Source organism: Electrona antarctica, assembly GCF_951216825.1.
Source record: "Electrona antarctica genome assembly, chromosome: 8".
Lineage (NCBI taxonomy): Eukaryota > Metazoa > Chordata > Actinopteri > Myctophiformes > Myctophidae > Electrona > Electrona antarctica.
Window position 1 is genome coordinate 39977008 of NC_136789.1, and position 18874 is coordinate 39995881.

At 46.5% G+C, this 18874-nt stretch overlaps 1 protein-coding gene across 1 annotated transcript in view; it reads right to left on the reverse strand.

The window, feature by feature from the left end:
* Positions 1 to 266: 266 nt before the first annotated feature.
* Positions 267 to 18874, reverse strand: part of tcf7 (transcription factor 7) — a gene marked incomplete at its 5' end in the record, with an annotated part of 73727 nt that continues 55119 nt past the window's right edge. Inside the window, 8 exons of the mRNA XM_079507609.1 lie at positions 267 to 1865; positions 6167 to 6239; positions 7049 to 7097; positions 9122 to 9169; positions 10328 to 10435; positions 10795 to 10957; positions 11544 to 11678; positions 14457 to 14545. Coding sequence (XP_079363735.1) covers positions 1466 to 1865; positions 6167 to 6239; positions 7049 to 7097; positions 9122 to 9169; positions 10328 to 10435; positions 10795 to 10957; positions 11544 to 11678; positions 14457 to 14545 — 1065 coding nt within the window. The 3' untranslated portion in view covers positions 267 to 1465. The remainder of the gene's footprint in view (positions 1866 to 6166; positions 6240 to 7048; positions 7098 to 9121; positions 9170 to 10327; positions 10436 to 10794; positions 10958 to 11543; positions 11679 to 14456; positions 14546 to 18874) is intronic.

Genomic DNA, 18874 nt, shown 5'->3' on the forward strand with positions numbered 1-18874 from the left:
CGTGGGTCGCGACCCCTCGGGGGGTCGCCAAATTATTTTAGGGGGTCCCCAAATTATAAAAAAAAAAAAAAAAAAAAAAAAAGATTAAAAAAAAATATATATATTTTCACGATTTTTCAAAAATAGCAGACCTACAAGCTCGTAGCGCGCCACTCGGTGGCGCGCTATGAGCTTGTAGATCTGCTATTTTTCAATAGCTAAATTATAACAATGCTTAAAACACCAAAAGGGGTTCCCGCCCAAAATGGTTTAAGGTTATTGTAGCAGTCAATTTCGGGAGGCGGGAGGGGGCGGGGCGGGGGTCCCGAGACATTGCCAAAGCATTTCCGGGGGTCCCCGGCCAAAAACGTTGAGAACCCCTGGGGTAGGACACCTACAGGTTGAAATGTAGACCCTGGTGTCGGGTAGGACACCTACAGGTTGAAAATGACAATAAGATTGGACACCACCATCTTTGTTTCAGTTGCAATTGCCTCTCTGTTGGGACAGAGGTATAGACAACGGACACAGAACGTAAGGATTGTAGCTTTAAAACTGGTCATCAAAAGAGGAACGACCATCAATAGTTGATCTTTGAAGAGTATAACTAGCTTGGAAGTGCCTAAAACAAGTAAACATAACTTTAACAGAGGGAGGGAGTAGGCTTACCACATGACCATTCAAATTACTTTCTGGCAGTTCCGACATATTAACTTGCAACCCTGAATGGATATAAATAAAACTGAGCAGTCGTATCTAAAATCATACAAGTCCCATTTGATATGGAATCGACTAGACTTGAAGCTGTGAACAAAAACAATTTACACTGCAGCCTCCAAATCAGCACATTGATGACCATTTTCAAAATGGCTTCCAAGTAGTGAAGTTCTTCCCCTTCTAAGGTTCTGTGTTCAGAACTGAGGTTCTGCCTCGTTCTGGACTGGGCTGGCTGGCTGGCTGGCTGGCTGGCTACTGTTGTTGGTCCATGGATTGTGCTCCCATCATGATTTGGTCAGAATGGTGGTTGAATACTGTTATTCTCTTATGTTATGCTCTCTGTGTAAGGTAGTCAAAGTTATAGACAGGCAATTCTTAAAAGGGTGACGAACAAGCAAATGCAATCTCCCTTTTTTGTGTTATAATGTAACATAATCTCTTCTCTTCTTGGGGGGAGAGAATACATGATCACTTGGTGTCCCCTCAGATAGAGTTTTTGTCCTTTTGACGTTTTTGAGCAGCCAGCTGTTGGGATGAGAAAACTGGTCGCATTTGTTTCTACCTCTGGTGTGTGAAGCGAGAGGCGAGTTGATCACAGGAGTTTATTTGGCAGAAAATGTGGTTCATTCCTTAAGTCTTCAATTAATTGGAAAGGATGGAGATGAATGTTTAGAATGAGAGCTGGTACAGTATGGTATGGTGGTTCTGAGGACAGCGAGGCAATGGGACAGATTGTAATGTCGACCGTCGCGCTATTGTCAGCGCTCTGTCAGTGCTCTGTCAGTGCTTTGAGAGTGATGGCAAATTTATGCTGGAGGTGTGTGTGCCTGTGGTGGTGGGACAGTTCCGTGTGTGTGTGGTGGTGGTGGGAGTGCTTGCCGGCCGCTGTCCGCGGCCTCTGAGAGATGTCGACGCCGTGTTTGCTGGCGGCGGGCTGCTCTGGGGGCGTGGTGCGAGCGTGGTGGTGGTGGTGCTTGGCTGGCTGAGGCAAGGGGCTGCGCAGTGAGGGGGAGGCTGGCGAGGAGGAGGGCGAACAGGCCGGGGAGGGAGGGTGGTGTTGGTGGTGGGTGGGGGAGAGGGAAGGGGGAGAGTCTATAGCACTTCCATCTGAAGAAGTTGGGCTGGGACAGCCTCTTCCTTGAAGGTAGCGAATGCACTTCTTTTTCCTCCTAGGAACAGTCAAGAGAGTTATCTGTGAATAAAGTGTAGAATGTCACCAGGGTTTACTTTTAAGATGTGATGTCAACCTCTCAACTCAGAAAGCATGGACCTAATTTCACGCACATCGACGGTGGGTGCTAGGCCGAAAACTAGAGAGGTAGGGCCTGCACTCAGACTTTATGGAGAATCACCTTAGAAACATCCACAACGTCTCGATCCACATACATAACCTCCTCAGGGCTGTTTTGTTTCGAAGTGATTCTTATCCTAAAGTGCAGGCTCTATACCTGTCTAAAGCTCTCAAACTAGACCACTGGTTCTCAACCCTTTGTCATTTCAAGGGACCCCCTAGTTTGATTATCGGTAGGATCTTTATCTTTGGGCACCCTAATCCACACTGTAAAATCCTTAGTGTCAATTTAACTCAGAGAGAGTACAAATGGAACCAAACTTACAGACCCGTAAGGGTCGATTTGGTTTGGTATCAATCATTTAGCTGGGGTACCCCTAAAGTACCCCTGGCGGTCCCCCTGACCCCACGTTGAGAACCAGTGACCCGTCCTAGACCATTAATGATGTACAGAATGGGTTTAATACAAACAAGATGATCTGACAAATGATGCTGATACAAATATCGGCATCATTTAAATGTCTTCATTTAATTAAACTGTACGCATGTGCATTAAATGATTGGAATAATACTAAATATGACTTGACCATTGCAGGAACGTTATACATCGAACCATTGATTCTTAGGATTCTGTTGCTCTTATCTAATGATAAAAAGTTAATTGTTTTGAACTTAAATCATGGTCCCCCTACTGGTACTAAGCGGAAACCACGGCAATAATAATTTCACTGGAAACAAAGCAGGCTTGTGCACTGCTGAGAACGGCATCAAAGACCTCCGCAGGATCCATGCTCATTACCAGAATATGATATGACTCACTGGCTGTCACCGCAAAGGGAAGGCAACGAGCCCTTATTTTGATAGTCTCTTAGAACGAGAGAGAGGCGGGAGAGATAGAGAGAGAGAGATAGAGAGAGAGAGAGAGAGAGAGAGAGAGAGAGAGAGAGAGAGAGAGACAGAGAGACAGAGAGACAGAGAGACAGGCAGACAGCAAAAGAGAAAGTGTTCTCTAAATGTCATAGTTCACCATCAAAAGACACCACGGGCCACACCACATGAATGGAGAGTGGAAAGGCAGATGCACGGCATCGGCATAATGGCATCGTCAAAGTGCAGAGTGTGAGAGTGTGTGACACGTGCGCGCGTGCGTGCGTCTTGCTGTGGTGATAAGGATTTGCTTCAAACCACAATCACCCACCCCTTTGTTGTTGTCTCCAACACACACGCACACACGCACGTACGTACACACATACACACACACTCATACACAGAATTCCATGACGTAATGGCGGGGGCAGACACCGTGTGGCAGGAAGGGGTCGCTACGGTGCAGAGCTAATAGCAAGGTTATGAGCGGGTTTATACTTTTTGAGTGGTGCAAACCACTCCAACAACTGGCTTTGTACCCGTGTACTCGTGTTTGTTCGTACCAAAAAAACGAGCATGGTTGCTATGGTTAGCAACCAAAAAACGAGCATGGTTGCTATGGTTAGTATGTGACGTCACCTTAAATGTGTAGTTGCACCACTCAGTTCACACGGGTGTGATTTTTAGAACTACAGCACACATCTACACATCTCCATGTTAATACGTTCATTTAAAACTGCATTCCAGAATGTGACTTTAGCCTATTGTTTCTCAAAGGGTTTCAGATGGGGGTCCGCGGCCAATTACATCAAATACGAATTGTATTTTTACAAAGGTTTGCAAACCACTGCTGCCTTAAACCAATCTGTATATGGTTGAGCAATGGTTCTCAATGTGGGATTCGGGAACCTCTGGGTGCCTTGAGGGATATATATATATATATATACTTGATATACTTATATACTAAGTGTATATATACAAATATATATTACAACAATAATGTATTCAACTTTGGGGAATAAAATAGAATAGTTGAAAAAGATGTCTTGAGTAAGGTTGCTTAGGTAGTAGGAACCTTTGTAACAGGTACTGTGTGACACAGGAACCTGTTAATGGTTGCACCTCTGTTCACATTTGAACAGAGGAGTCAGAGCGCGTTGCAAACTCATTTGATAAACTATTGCATGGGCATCCATGAGGAAAGGGAAGGCACTTTCTCCCAAATATAGGTAAGACATACATTAATGTTCATTGCTGCTGCTGCCGCCGTGCAGAAATGGGGTGTTAAAATGTGTGCTTATTGTGACATTGACCGTCTAGCCTCTGATTTGCATAATACACAGGCTTTTTAATTTACAATACAAGTAAATGTAACATCTGCTAACATCTGCAGTGGTTGAAGGTGTGGCCCAGGGCCGTGCAGAGAGCATGTCTGGCTGAGGGGGCAGGTGCCCAAACCCGTGTCTGGCTGAGGGGGCAGGTGCCCAAACCCGTGTCTGGCTGAGGGGGCAGGTGCCCAAACCCATGTCTGACTGAAGGGGCAGGTGCCCAAACCCGTGTCTGACTGAGGGGGCAGGTGCCCAAACCCATGTCTGACTGAGGGGGCAGGTGCCCAAACCCATGTCTGACTGAGGGGGCAGGTGCCCAAACCCGTGTCTGACTGAGGGGGCAGGTGCCCAAACCCGTGTCTGACTGAGGGGGCAGGTGCCCAAACCCGTGTCTGACTGAGGGGGCAGGTGCCCAAACCCATGTCTGACTGAGGGGGCAGGTGACCAAACCCATGTCTGACTGAGGGGGCAGGTGCCCAAACCCGTCTGGCTGAGGGGGCAGGTGCCCAAACCCGTGTCTGGCTGAGGGGGCAGGTGCCCAAACCCGTGCGCGTGCCGATTTTTTTAGGGGGGGGGGGGTGTTTTTGTGGGGTCCGTCCCTCGTGCCATTTCACACCAGAAATGCAGTAGGCGTACATTGGATGCCCTACTCTTACACTGGGAAATGTAGTCCCTGGTGTCAGGTAGGACACCTGCTGGTTGACAGGTAGTACTGTCTGAAGCTCATAAGAGCAATGTCTCCCCTGGACAAAAAGGGGTTGCCGTATATATGTGGTCTTTCATGTAGGTGAGCCGAGTTTGAATCCTGGCGTAGGACATAAAGCTTAAGGTCCCTGCACAATGCTGCGTTTTTTGGATCTTTGGCTGGGTTTTTATGCATTTTTTCCCCGAAACACGCGTCCAGTCTGCAAGGACCTTTACAGTACGGATGGCAGCTTTAACCAGTGCGAGGTGGTGAGGAAAGCCTAGGCATTGAGCCGTTCCACTGTAGAATGACTAATGATCATTTTGTTTACATGAGTGTTTTTCATGGTGTTTGTTATTTATATGGTGCACTGTTAAATCCAACATGGATGATGGGAGAGAAGGGGTGATATGGGATGGGTTAAGCGGTGGTGGCTAATGGCTAGTTTATGCTAGTTTATTATGGGGGGGGGGGGGGGGGGGAAGCATCGCTCAACAAAATACAGTATGTATTTTCAACCGAACACAATCATGATTTATGCTTAAATGACAAGGTTGCATGTGTGACAAGTTTGTGTGAAACTATGGAAAACCCCAACTCTGGATTTCGGGCGTGTTTAGCAATGCTGAGCAGTTGCCTGTTTCGTCGCTGTCGGTCGGAAAACCTTTTATGTCCAAAATTGTAGTTGTGGGCCTGTTAAACTCTTTAAGAGTGGAATTGTGATTAATCTCTAGGCCTATTATATCGTCTCTGTCGGGTGGAAACCTCATATGTCCCAAAACTGGACAAAAGTAGCAGATCTACAAGCTCTAAATGTGTCTCTTCGTGCAGCGTTTCAAGCTTGCAAATCTGATACTTTTATGTGATGCCGTGTGGTATGATCAAGTAGGGCATTTATTTACGAAGAAACACAATTTTTAAATAGTGCCATCTTCGCTTTCAATCAACTTTTCATGATCTGCATGGACGAAGCATCTTAAATAATCAAAAAATTGAATGAAATAAATGAATCAAAAAAAGTTGATGAATGATTCCATGTACTCAGATTACTGTGATCTGATTCCATGTTTACTCTCCATTAATTTAGTTTTGCAGCAGTGGATTAGAGACAGGAAGGCATGCAGGGAGAGATGAATGGATGGATGGATGGATGGATGGATGGATGGATGGATGCATGCGGAGATTGGAGGGGTGGGGAGAGCAAGGAGCGTGGTGAAAGACGGCACGCCAGGTGGTTGTGCGAAGGGAGGTGAGGGAGGGGTTGGGGGGCGGGGGGGGCGGGTGGCGTCTGGTACACACCTGCAAGGACCACACCAGTCCGTTTGTTGGTTGAGACCGAAGCGAGCCCGGCATTTCTTAGGTGAGCCCGGGTCTGAGCACAATGCACAGCATGCACAATGGAGGAGAGGAGGAAACAGAGAGAGAGAGAGAGCGAGAGAGAGAGAGAGATGAGTAGAAAGATGATGAAAATGTTAAGATAGATAGATAGATAGATAGATAGATAGATAGATAGATAGATAGATAGATAGATAGATAGATAGATAGATAGATAGATAGATAAGGACGATTGATCAGGAGAGAGAGACAGACAGGGAGAAAGAGAGATGGCAGACATAAGAATGAAAGGGAGAGACCAGAGGCTTGTCAGAGCAGAAGCATCGTCACAGCGGTCCAATCAGCAGCCATCAAACAGGGCCGTTGAGCTCGATTTCTACTCCATCGCACGACAGCATGGCTTTCCGACAAGAACTGCTCTACAAACTAATGCATACAAGCAATGCAACATTTAGCTTAAAGATCTGTCCTTGGCAGCAAGCGACACCGCCGTGCGGCGGAGTAGAAGTCAGGCACTAGTCGGACATAGCGGTAAAAACATTAACTTTCATGACAACCATAGAACGACAGAGAAGACAGAGCCGCTTTAAAACACCCACTTATCCAGGAAACAGGCTGGCGTAGACAGAGTGAGACACACAGAGAGAGAGAGAGAGAGGACAGCCATGCTTTCACTCGGTTAGTACACGCTTTAAGAAGGGTTTCACTTCTCTGGGCAACACCGAGGGGTCACGAGCTTGGAAGCTGGGATTCAAAGCTATGTTGTGGTTGTTTTGTCTCTGTACTGAAACTAGTAAGCCATTACTTTTAGATACGTTTCAAAGAGTTCAGTGGGTGAAATGTTACCTGTGTTGGAGTCCTGTTGCTTCTCTCTTTTTCTTCTTTTCTTCTTACCCTGAAGAAACACACACACAGTCCACCTCAGACAGTTGAATCAGCTATGACATGAACACTGACACAACCAAGCTTCATTTCATACACTAGGAGCGTGATAGTCGCTTGCCTTTTCGGCGAGCAACTCTGCCGTGCCATGGGTGGAGTGTACACGTCAATACACATTCTAGCTGATGCCTGTGATGACGAGTCCAGCTGTTCAATCGCTAAGCTGACCAGGTATTGAACTTTGTGTTTTGTGTCTGATTGGTTGTGTGAACACCTGCATATAATATGGGATGGTTCAGGGTGAGACCTGGCAACCTTAATGCAATTAGACGGAGAACACGTCAGTTTGACATGAAAGAAACATAACAGTGTTTTGCGTCTGTTTGGGAGTAGAGCCTCCTTTTAGGGTGAGATTGTGAAGGGTGACTGACTGCGGAGGTAAACATTAGCGTCGGAGCCGCTGAAGTGGTGCCTCACATTTGACTGAGAAGAAGGATGTGGGTTCAGCTATCTTAACGCCTACACTACAATGTCGATTTCCCTGCTAGCAGGCGGTATTGTCTGTGTGGTTACGAGTTCTCTTCTCTTGCAACGGCAGCTCTCACAAGCATTGTGTCTGCAGACGTAGGTGTGTGCGTGTGCGTGCGTGCGTGTGTGCGCGCGCGCGTGTGTGTGTGTGTGAGCGTATGTGTGAGTGAGCGTATGAGTGAGTGTGTGTCTAACACTCGTAGGAGAAACCCTCCACAGTTGCGTGGGCGATTATGCGTTACTTCCGTTTCCCATATTTTGCTAGCGGGTCACATGACTATTTTGTTTTGTCTGCCTTCTGTTCATGATTCAGGTTTGCAGAATTTCAGCAGACCTAACATTATTTTAAACATCAGATCATTTAGATATTTATCGGATACAGATGTAGCCATTATAACGTCCCACTCTAGTGTTCGAAAAAGTGAAATATATATTTTTTCAGTCTAGCTAACAGTAACTAAAAGTAATAATGGTACTATTTAATTTAACTGGCATCATTGGCCAAGTCATTCAAAAGTAAGCTGCATTTAGGATGGGAGCTTGTGAAGCTCATCATAAACCTCCTTTTTGTTATGGGTTATTATGTTAGCTCCAATTGGATGGGGGAAGGCCTCCATCCATATATCAAAGGCCATCGTATGTACCCATGTAAATGAAACAAGATCAACATCCGTAGTTCACTGTCTTTTTGGTCTATGTTGTACAGAAAACGAACCATAGAGCAAGCTACAGTAGATATATATATAACAGCATTCCATGCACGATTTTTCATAGCTGCAACCTCTACACTCCACACAATGCACAGTTCAGCCCAGCCAGATATATGGCCACCCAGTCTCAAGAGAGGAAAGACAGTCTAGCCTTACTAACTGCTTCCCACACCCAAGGTATCTGGTTTAAATGCAAAGCAAAAGCACCTTCTGTTGCTACCAATGCACCATTCGGTCCTTGTTGGCTCAGACTAAGCATGTCCTTTGTCAGCGTGCTGCATTCGTGTACAACTAGAGAAATGTAAAGCATTTCTGAACAGAGCCCAGTCTCAGACAGCAATCACCATATACTGTTAGTGTTTAAGGAAAGGAGAAAAGCCTTCTTTTGAAACCCTGTTCAAAGAGGAGGAAAGCGAAGCCATGCCATATCTTGCTGATCGTTAATGAAGCCATAAGTCTAAAGAGTGTTCCCTCAAGTCTTTCAGACGTCACACCCGAGGGCTTCTTTCCCCTCACCTCCTGCACAAGCCATTAAGAATTAAGAAGAATGCATGTTTAACTGATAGGGTCAGATTTACTGCTACAGTGCTACTAAAAAAAACCCATTGGCAACCACTCTTGTCTTGGTTTACAAAAAAACTGACGTGTTTGCTTAACAGGTCAAATGTACCACCCCTAGGCGCATGCAGCTATGTAAAGGGGCCTCTGTAGCCGACCTTTGACCCCGTCAACCCCCCCCCCCCCCCCCCCTCGTGCAAAAGTATGGAGGCATAAAGCAGCCGTAAAGACGAGTCCCTACCCAATCAGCTTTACCGTTTCCCCCTGCGACCCCGTTACGGCCCACCGTCTGTAAGAGTGCAACAGCAAACTGACACGTCAGAGGCACACACACACACACATACACGCACACACAAGTCACAGACAGCAGTTTACAACAGCTAGGGGGATACTCCCAGAGAGTCGAGTCACCAAGATGCAAGATGCAGCCAAGAGCAGGAGTCACTTCCTGGTTTTTAAACAGCCGGTGGATGGAAAATGAAGCTTGCGCGCGGCTGCAAGTTGCAGCGTGGGCGGTGCTATTGGGAAGCACCGGCCACGCTGCACGTTGCAGCCGCGACGCGAGCTTCGTGTTCCATCCACCCGCCAGCCGTTTAAAAAAAACCTCCTGCTAGTGACTCCTGCTCTTCGCTGCGTCTTGCATCTTCGTGACGCACGCGACTGTCTGGATGCAGGTCGACTAAGCTTCATCCTCGTTCAAAACCACCCTAAAGGAGCGTCTAATTGCAACAGGACGTCCTAGATAATTCTTCTAGCTTGCCGCCATCAATTTCCATTTCTTCCTCTTCTGGCTCTTAAGTGCATTTAATCCTGCCCTGCCAAGTGCCAACCTATCTTTACGTCCCCCTCCCCCCCGCTTAGAGAGGACCACAATGGAAACAAGCCTTTGGGCTTTATTGTGCATTTTATCCTCGGACATTTTTCTTTCTTTTTTTTGGTATGTGTGTACAGGTCTGCATGAATGCAATCGTGCATGCAACTTTAGTTACTGTCACATAAAAGTCCCAAGCGGGAGCCGACCCTCAGCCTACGGGTGCCTGCTAAGTTGGCACGCTATGAATGGACAGTGAAAAGGTCTGGTAACCACTGCAGTAAAGACACGTCCAGTGTTTTTACTGCAGTGGTTAGCAAACTTTTCAACCCGTCAACCCAAAACAGAAATTAAGACGTTTGCCCCGGGTCCCAAACTAGTGAAAATAGCAGATCTACAAGCTCACAACACGTCGCTTCGAGCCATGTTGTGTGCTTGTAGATCGGCTATTTTCCGAAAACAATTATTACGTTTTTTAACACATTTTTGGGGGGGAATGTAGAAAACAGAAAATAACAATAAGGGGACCCATAGCAATGTGCATTTCCGCGGCCCACAAACGGGTCCCGAGTCCCAGCGTTTTGACTGTGTAGTAGTAGTAGTAGTTATGGGAACATAAGGGGAGGTGTATCTTACGTAGTTGTCCCGGGCCGACCAGCTGGGGTAGAGCTGCATGTGGAGCTGTCTCTCCTTCCTGGCCAGCTCATAGTACTTGGCCTGCTCCTCCCGGGTCAGCGCGTGCCACTGCGTAAACACACACACACACAAACATTTTAACCACTTTTGACCTGAGGACGATTCTACAAATGTCTTCTAAATCATGACAGTTTTCATTTGTGCGTGCGTGCGTGCAAATTCTCCCTCGCCTTCAATCCCTGCGTGGATGTTGCATGCATGTGTAAGTCTATGCAAATATGTGTGTGAATGTACAGTAGTGTGTAATTATGTGTATATACTGAACATATATAAAGTAAACATACTCCATATTGTACACAGTAGCCTACAGTGTGTGTGTGTGTGTGTGTGTGTGTGTGTGTGTGTGTGTGTGTGTGTGTGTGTGTGTGTGTGTGTGTGTGTGTGTGTGTGTGTGTGTGTGTCCTTACCCTGCGGCCCAGGATCTGGTTGATGGCGGCGCTCTCCTTCAGCGTGCACTCGGCGATGACCTTTGCCCTCATCTCCTTCATGTACAGCATGAAGGCGTTGAGCGGCTTCTTAATCACAGGCTTCTTGGGCTCCTTCTCTCGCTTGACCTCGACCTGGGGCTTACTGAGAGAGAGAGAGAGAGAGAGAGAGAGAGAGAGAGGGGAGATGGAGAAAAGGAGAGGGGGAGATGGAGAGAGAGGAGGGAGTGAGACAATGGGAGAGGGAGTGCAGTGAAGGAGAGAGGAGATGGAAGAATACGTATATATATATATTTGTTTGAAACCTAGCATCCCTATTCTGGGGGGGAACATTTGTTTAAAATAGCAGGTCTAACGTTGTGAGCTTGTAGATCAGCTATGTCTGGCAAAGATATTGGAATGAATGCGGTCGAATAAGTATAGAGATTAAATGGTTAAAAGGCCCTTTATTCAAACTTTTTGACGCGTAAAAAAATGTAATAAAGCAAAATAAGTCAGAGAAAATAAATGACACTCGTGTGAAGTGAGCGGTGCCTCCTATGTTTACTCTGATGGTTTAAAGTGCTCTCTAAACAAACATTAAAAGTCCATAGACTTGGCTGCCATATGACGTAATTTCCGAAAGCCAGACGTTGGAAAATACTCAAAAAAGTACATGTTATGTCGACAGGTCGACACGAACCCGACGAAACAAGCAAAACTACACGAGGACCAAGCGCCGCAACACTTACATGTACATGTTCCTGTCGTACTGGTCGTGATGGTGGTGGTGGTGGTCCTGTTTGCCTGAAGGGGGCACTATGGCGGGGTGGGGGATCCCTGTGGGGTGCATGCCTGACGGGCCCAGCATCAGAGAGTGAGAGAACCTGGAAGGAGGGAGAGAGAGAGAGAGAGAGAGAGAGAGAGAGAGAGAGAGAGAGAGAGAGAATACTTCATCACAAAGGAACTTGTTATCTTTCTTTAGCTGCTTGGACAAAAGGACAAAAACAAAGCGCTGAAGCATGTCTCTGGCCTTTAGCCTACATTACGCAGTGAGCCTGTAAGCATGGCTGCCCTGCTTGTGTGGGGGGTAGGGGGAGTGGGGGGTGGGGGGCGTCATGACACACGCACACTATCTCTATGTAGAACAAGCATGCCAAGACTAGGCCCCAGAAGCTTTAAGAAATATGTACAACATTATGTACTTTATACCAGCTGGCAATGACTATCCATAATGATTAACTAATGACTTGCTCCAAGTCATTAGTCAAGTGGACTTGGGCTATTACATTTCAGCTGTGAAACGTCGGATTGGAACCGTTCATATTTTCGTGAAAATGGGGGGCCGATTTCATTTTCTGCATTTCTTGCATTGGAAACGGGAAACGGCCCGTTACAAATATTGGCATTGGAACAAAAGGGTGCGTTAAATGTTTTCAGCATGAAAAGCCTTGGCGTCTGTGTCCTACCACAGCATGCATCTACCTCGTCATAGTGTTATGTGTCAACCTCTGTATGTTATTATGACCCTTCTGTTCAACGCAATGAGAGGCACTCTGTCCACCACTAGAGGGCGCCCTTACCATACCGAGGGAGCCCGGCTGACGCTCACTGACTGAACCCTGCTTTTATCTGAGTGAGGGCTTGGCAGTTGGCAGCACTGTAACTCTGTGTCTTTGATGAGGTCTGTTCGGTCGTGTGATGGATGTCTGTTATCTGAGCGCACTGGGATGAATAAGAAGCCATCAACCAAGTTGGACCAGTGTTTTGGGGGGGAGCCACTCACGGCGGTAATGAGAATAGCCATTCTGATTAGTCTAAGAAGGAGTCGACCATTTTTCTCGGCGACGTCCCGCTTAGTGAAATCAACTCCATGTTGCAGTCGGTCCTGCCTCTCTCTCTCTCTCTCTCTCTCTGCGTCCGTCTCTGACAGGGGTGCGATAGATGTTTGATGACTTTTAAACTAGATCCATATCCCCGCCTGTTAGGATTTCATAGCTGATGGTCGGGGGGGTCTGTCACCACGACGGGTTATCCAGTTTCACAAACAGTGGAGCCCGGGTGCCACAACAGAGAGCTTGACTGATTGAGGAGAAGGAGGCATGGCAGCAGCAGCGCCTGGCGGCCCCGGCCGACTTGCAGCCGTTTGTCAGCCTCTGTCTCCTTCTCTCTGCCACCAAGCAAGCACGCAGATCAGCTCCAAGAGAGAGCACTTACCGCCGTGTGCGTCTAGAACCCAACGGGTTAATACGCACACCTAATGGGACATTTTAGATTTAGGTTATTCAAATATAGCAGATCTACAAGCTCACAGCGCTGCAAGGTTCTACATGTGCCATTTTTGAACGTTTAAAAAAAAATCTGTCTTTGAAAAATGTTTTAACGTAAATCTTCTCTTTTGGGGGGTCCCTGCATGTGACAAAGTATTTTCAGATGGGAGGTCCGTGGTCAAATACATATCCTTTTCAGGGTCCTTGGCGCGAAAACCTTTAAGAACTACTGATTTGAAAGCATTTGTAGAATTGGCCTCAGGACGGTCTTAATGGGTTAATTGTATCTCCATATTTCAACTGTTATGTATTCTTCTTTGTAAATGAATGCCCTACTTGGTTGTACAAGTGTGTCACGCAAGCTTGTAGAAGTTTGGAGAATATCTTTTAGGTTAAAGTGTGTCTGTGGGTTTTATAAATAGCGACCCAATGAAAGGCATTAACAAGAGCATTGTGAATAGAATAAAGAACTATATTGGATTTCGATCCATTGGAACGCTGGTTCCTTTTTCAATTTCTTGAAAAAGAATGTGTTTGCATTATCTCCACCATAGGGTCTCCTAAAGCTACAACAGATGTAATGACAACTTGCAGTGTAGCTCACAAACACAAAGGACATATCAATGCATACAAAAGCTCAGCAGGCGCACGCACAGTGCACACACACACACGCACACACACACACACACACACACACACGCACACACGCACGCACACGCACGCACGCACACGCGCATTGCACACTCGATACTGCTGCTCCTGTATGAGAGGACGTTGTCTGTAATATGCATGGCATGGCCTGGCACCACAAGGAGCGGCATAGGAGCAGTGGAGTGGCCGTGCGAAGGCCCGAAGGCCCCCGAATACTTTTTGGTCCGTTTTGGACAGAGGGCCGAGAATGTGAACACAAGCAAGAACACGGTCTTGGTTATGTGTGTGTGTGTGTGTGTGTGGGGGGGGGGGCACTGTATGGCGAAGGCTTTTGCAGGCTGAAGCAGCTCAGCTCTCGGCTTGTTTTGTGGCGCGCACTCTTGACTTTGAAGTCTGGTTTACAACACACGGAATGTATATGTAATAAGTAATGCATGAACATGAGCAAAGCAGCAGCGCTAAGAGTTGAATTAGTATGAATGCTTCTTTTGCATAATTGTGTGTGTGTGTGTGTGTGTGTGTGTGTGTGTGTGTGTGTGTGTGTGTGTGTGTGTGTGTGTGTGTGTGTGTGTGTTGTAAAACTGACATTCCAAGTGAAGCATATTATTTTTATCCCAGCTTGGCTCTGCATGGTTTTAGCCTGGCGGGCGGGCGGGCGCTGCTGCACGGTGGACAACAGTACCTGTTAGCCTGTTAGCCTGTTAGCCTGGCGGGCGGGCGCTGCTGCACGGTGGACAACAGTACCTGGGGTAAGAGGAGGTGCTGGGAAGGTTGGAGTTGTAAGGTGGCCTGAACCCACAGGAGGAGGACAGGGAAGGGTAGACGGGCTGACTCTGCCTGCCACAGCACAGCAGAAAGGGGGGGAAGATGGCCCACGTACGTCAATAACAACTCACCACAGTTACAAAAACAAGATGGGGGGGGGGGGGGGGGGGTCTAAAATCCGCGTGGCTTCCCCCAGTGAATTTCTGATGTCATATTGATGGTCGTGCGCGAATATGGAGTAATGTGTATCGCCCCTTCGGCGCCACCATGTCAAATAGAAAAGAAAACATTTTTTTTTTTTGTTCAATTAAATTGGAAGATGACTACGATACATGGCTCCACAATGTACACAATGCAGTTCATGTTATGTGATTGTTTTTTTTTTTTGTATTATTCTTGATGGAATTAAGCCCTGTGAGTCTGTAATATATAAATTAAACCGGAGGCTGTCTGAAAAAGAAAACATAGTGGCGTCCGGGTGGCGCAGAGGTCAAACATCTGCACACAACTACAGAGGTCAAACATCTGCCCACCACTACAGACTCCAGTCTGCGTTGCCTCTGGCTTGACCAGACGCGCCAACATTCATGTCCTTGTCACCGCCGGTAGGCGTGGCACCTGTTCAGCAGACTGGGGGAGATGGTGTGAACCTACGTTCTGGTTCCACTCCTCCTGTGAAAGTCATTGCTGTCAGGTGGTGGCTGGTGGCTTCATGTGTGTCAGAGGAGTTTTCTAGACCCTCCTCAGGCCAACAGTAGGCGGGCGGTTGGCAGCAATGGGGACCACAGGGACCACTTTCTGAATTGAGTGATACAACACTCGGGACAATATCGCTTATTTATTTGTAATGTTCATAGTGTGCCTCAGATTCTAAACTCTGATATATACGCGCACACGCACACGCACACACACACACACACACACACACACACACACACACACACACACACACACACACACACACACACACACTATACTGCCAGTATCAAGGCCTGCTGGGGCCAAATTCATGGGAGGGACAGGTAACGCATGAATGCAGCCACGCAAGCGCACACACTCACTCACACGCACACACACACACACACACACACACACACACACACACACACACACACACACACACACACACACACACACACACACACACACACACACACACACACACACACACACACACACACACAGAGAGAGAGCTTAGTTGGGGGTAGGGTGTGTAAACAGGAGCCTTTGATATGTAGAATACATCTTTCCACCTCCTCGTAGCCAATCCACCCAAGTCCCTTTAGCTCTCTCTCTATCTCTCTCTCTCTCACATCCTCATGTCTCCCTTACATCTCTCCACTAATACACAACCTGGGCTGGGAGGAATCAGCAGACCACTTCCCATACAGAGGCATTGATATGTTAATCTCCCTGACTGACCGATGGCCCTGCCCTGTTGCGTTGACACTGACACATACCCGCAGAATACTAGGGTGACCAATTATTTTCAAAAACCCAAATGGGGACCCTTCATAAGCACTTAAATACGATTTCATAATAAATAGCGAGAATAGCCGATCTAGCGGCTATTCGATTTTTCGAATTAATTTTCACCCGGTGTTTTCGTCGGGATGGGGGACAATCAGCAATTAGACGTTTGCTCAATATCCAAACTAGGTCATCCGCCAGTAAAAAAAAATATATATAGGTTGCCAGATAGCTCGCTGCATCATTTTGTGACATGGCTCGAGGGACTTTTGAATTTGAAAGCCAGATTAAATAATTGTAAAAGAAAAAAAGTTGATAATACAAAGGAAAAAAAATCAAAGTTAAGACAGAAATATCAAACATACAGACATCAGTGTTAGGAAGAGTGTTAGGACTGGTGAAGTTGGTTCTCAGCAGATAGTCTAGTATTGTAGCAGAGGCACACTGGTAAAGAAAGCTTGTTCCTCATCATTTTACCTCGACTGGAGTGACTACTTTCTAATGCAGCGGTTCTTAAAGGACCCTAATGGTTCATTGAATGGACCCTTACAGGTCTGTAACTCTGAGAGTTAATGGGGGTCCTTGGAATGGAATAGCTCTAGAAATGTGCCTGTCGTTTCTCGGCGGCTGACCTGAAGTGGACTTGACCACATGGGGTTAAATCACGTCCAGTCGGCAGCACGGCGTTAGGTGGAAGGCGTTAACGGAGGACATGGTAAGCCGGGGAAGCCGACAGCCAGCATGTGTGACAACTCCCGAGACAAAAGAGCCATTGTTCCTCGTGATGCACAACAGAAACGGCCTCCACAGCAACACAATGGCGCTTGTTGGAACTTCTTTTCGCTTCAATAAATGTCCATTCTTTCATACTATACATATGAAGAAAATAAATCTGTGAAAAATGTTGCATTTGATATCACAGGAATGTTGGTGTTGGTTAGACACTGCTGTGCGTAACCCGGGCCATGGTGACCACACTGGTCTTCAGAATGAAAACCACCCCAGCCTCCTGGGGTTTGAGGAACACAATGCTTGCGCGCCAGCGACTTGTTCTTAAAGCCTCATTTATATACTCGTCCTTTATATCTCCATCGCACGGCACTGTCGCTCGTCGAAGACAGCGGATTTTCAAGCCGTGCCCAAACTCTACTCCATTATACTTAACACGCTCATGCTTCTGACCATACAGTAAACCCAATCAACTGGGGGGGAGGGGGGGGGGGGGTGTCCGAGTTATCTTATTGTTTCATTGTCTACAAAAGCGACAAACATGTGGCTTGACATTTTCGCTGCTCATTGTCCGTCCGTCCTCCAAGTGAGAGAGACACGCGACAAGAGGAGCCCAGATGAGCATGTAATCTGGGCTAAAAACAAGAGATTATAGCAGTTTATAACCACTGAAACAAAATGAATAAATAAATACATCCATTGTGAGAAAAAGACAAGTGTCTGGAAGTGACGCGGCCATGAGACAAGAGAATAAGAAAGACAAGAATAAAGAACAGAGACTTCCTGAAGCGTATTGAAATGGGGACGCGGAGTGAGAACACGTTTTTGCAGATACAAACGCATGTACATAATCACAACAGACACTTCCAAAATGCCTCCACTCATACTGGACCAACGCGTAAGCCTTTAACGATGACTGGAACAGGATTTGTTCAGCGTGCTTGGCCAGCCCGAGATAGATTTGTAAATAAATGGATTAGAATAGCAGCCGATACATGGCATCGGCAGAGTGGGGTTTGTTTCACGTTCGAAATCACAGAGCCTGACATTATAAGGCCCCGCAAGCAACTCTCAAACAAACTGAAGATACAGAACGATAGAATTTAAATAAAAGCGACAACGGTAAGCTGCTGTAGAAGGCTCAGTTCCACATTATGCAGTTATTGTTGCTCCAATCCCACAAGGAAATTGGAGGAAAATGTAATCCTAAATACGATGGCCACCACTCTTTTCTCGTGTCTTTTTGTCTTGATAAGGGGAGTCTCATCCTCTAGCCATGGTTTTCAAAGCTTTCAAACGCCAAAGGGCAAGTTAAGACATTCACTGCCAGCTATTAATTCTCACTTAATCGCCAGCATTTGTTAGTGAAACCCTTATTTTGAAGGTTCCACCGGGACCCGGAAACCGGATGTAGAGTTACGATGTGTGTTGTGAGTGACAGACGCTAGTCTTTTATTTCACCCGGAGAAGACTGTGTGTGGTCGCGACTCGCTATCGTTAGTTCTTTGGTTGTGGGCCGTTGAATAAAGCTCGTTTTGACCAGGGATACCTGGTCAAACCTGGGAAAGAAATCCGAGATAAAGGCATTTGAAAACATGACGGAGATCTACGTCAATATCAGTGAATGTGTTCAAATCTCAAAGCACAGCTGGTCTCTGTCGGAATGGAAACATCATATTTTGCCCAAAACTGTTACTTTTTCTGGATTCAAATTCAAAAGTATAGCAAAAGTAGCAGAACTACAAGCTCAAAAGCTCGAGCTTGTGGATCTGCTACTTTTGATGCTTTTGTGCGACACTGTAGTGTGCTCGTGTAGGACATGAATTTAGGAAAACACCCACAAAGTTAGAATATGGAGATAAGAGGCTTCTGCCCAGCAACAGTGATATTTATATACAGTACATGCTAACTAGCCTGTGTAACAGGGTTATATTTATATCCATGCTAACTAGCCTGTGTAACAGGGTTATATTTATATCCATGCTAACTAGCCCGTGTAACAGGGTTATATTTATATCCATGCTAACTAGCCTGTGTAACAGGGTTATATTTATATCCATGCTAACTAGCCTGTGTAACAGGGTTATATTTATATCCATGCTAACTAGCCTGTGTAACAGGGAGTTATGACTCTGATCACACTGTTATGTAGCCTATATATTTTGTCCTAATGCCAGATAAAAAGTTCCGATCAACCA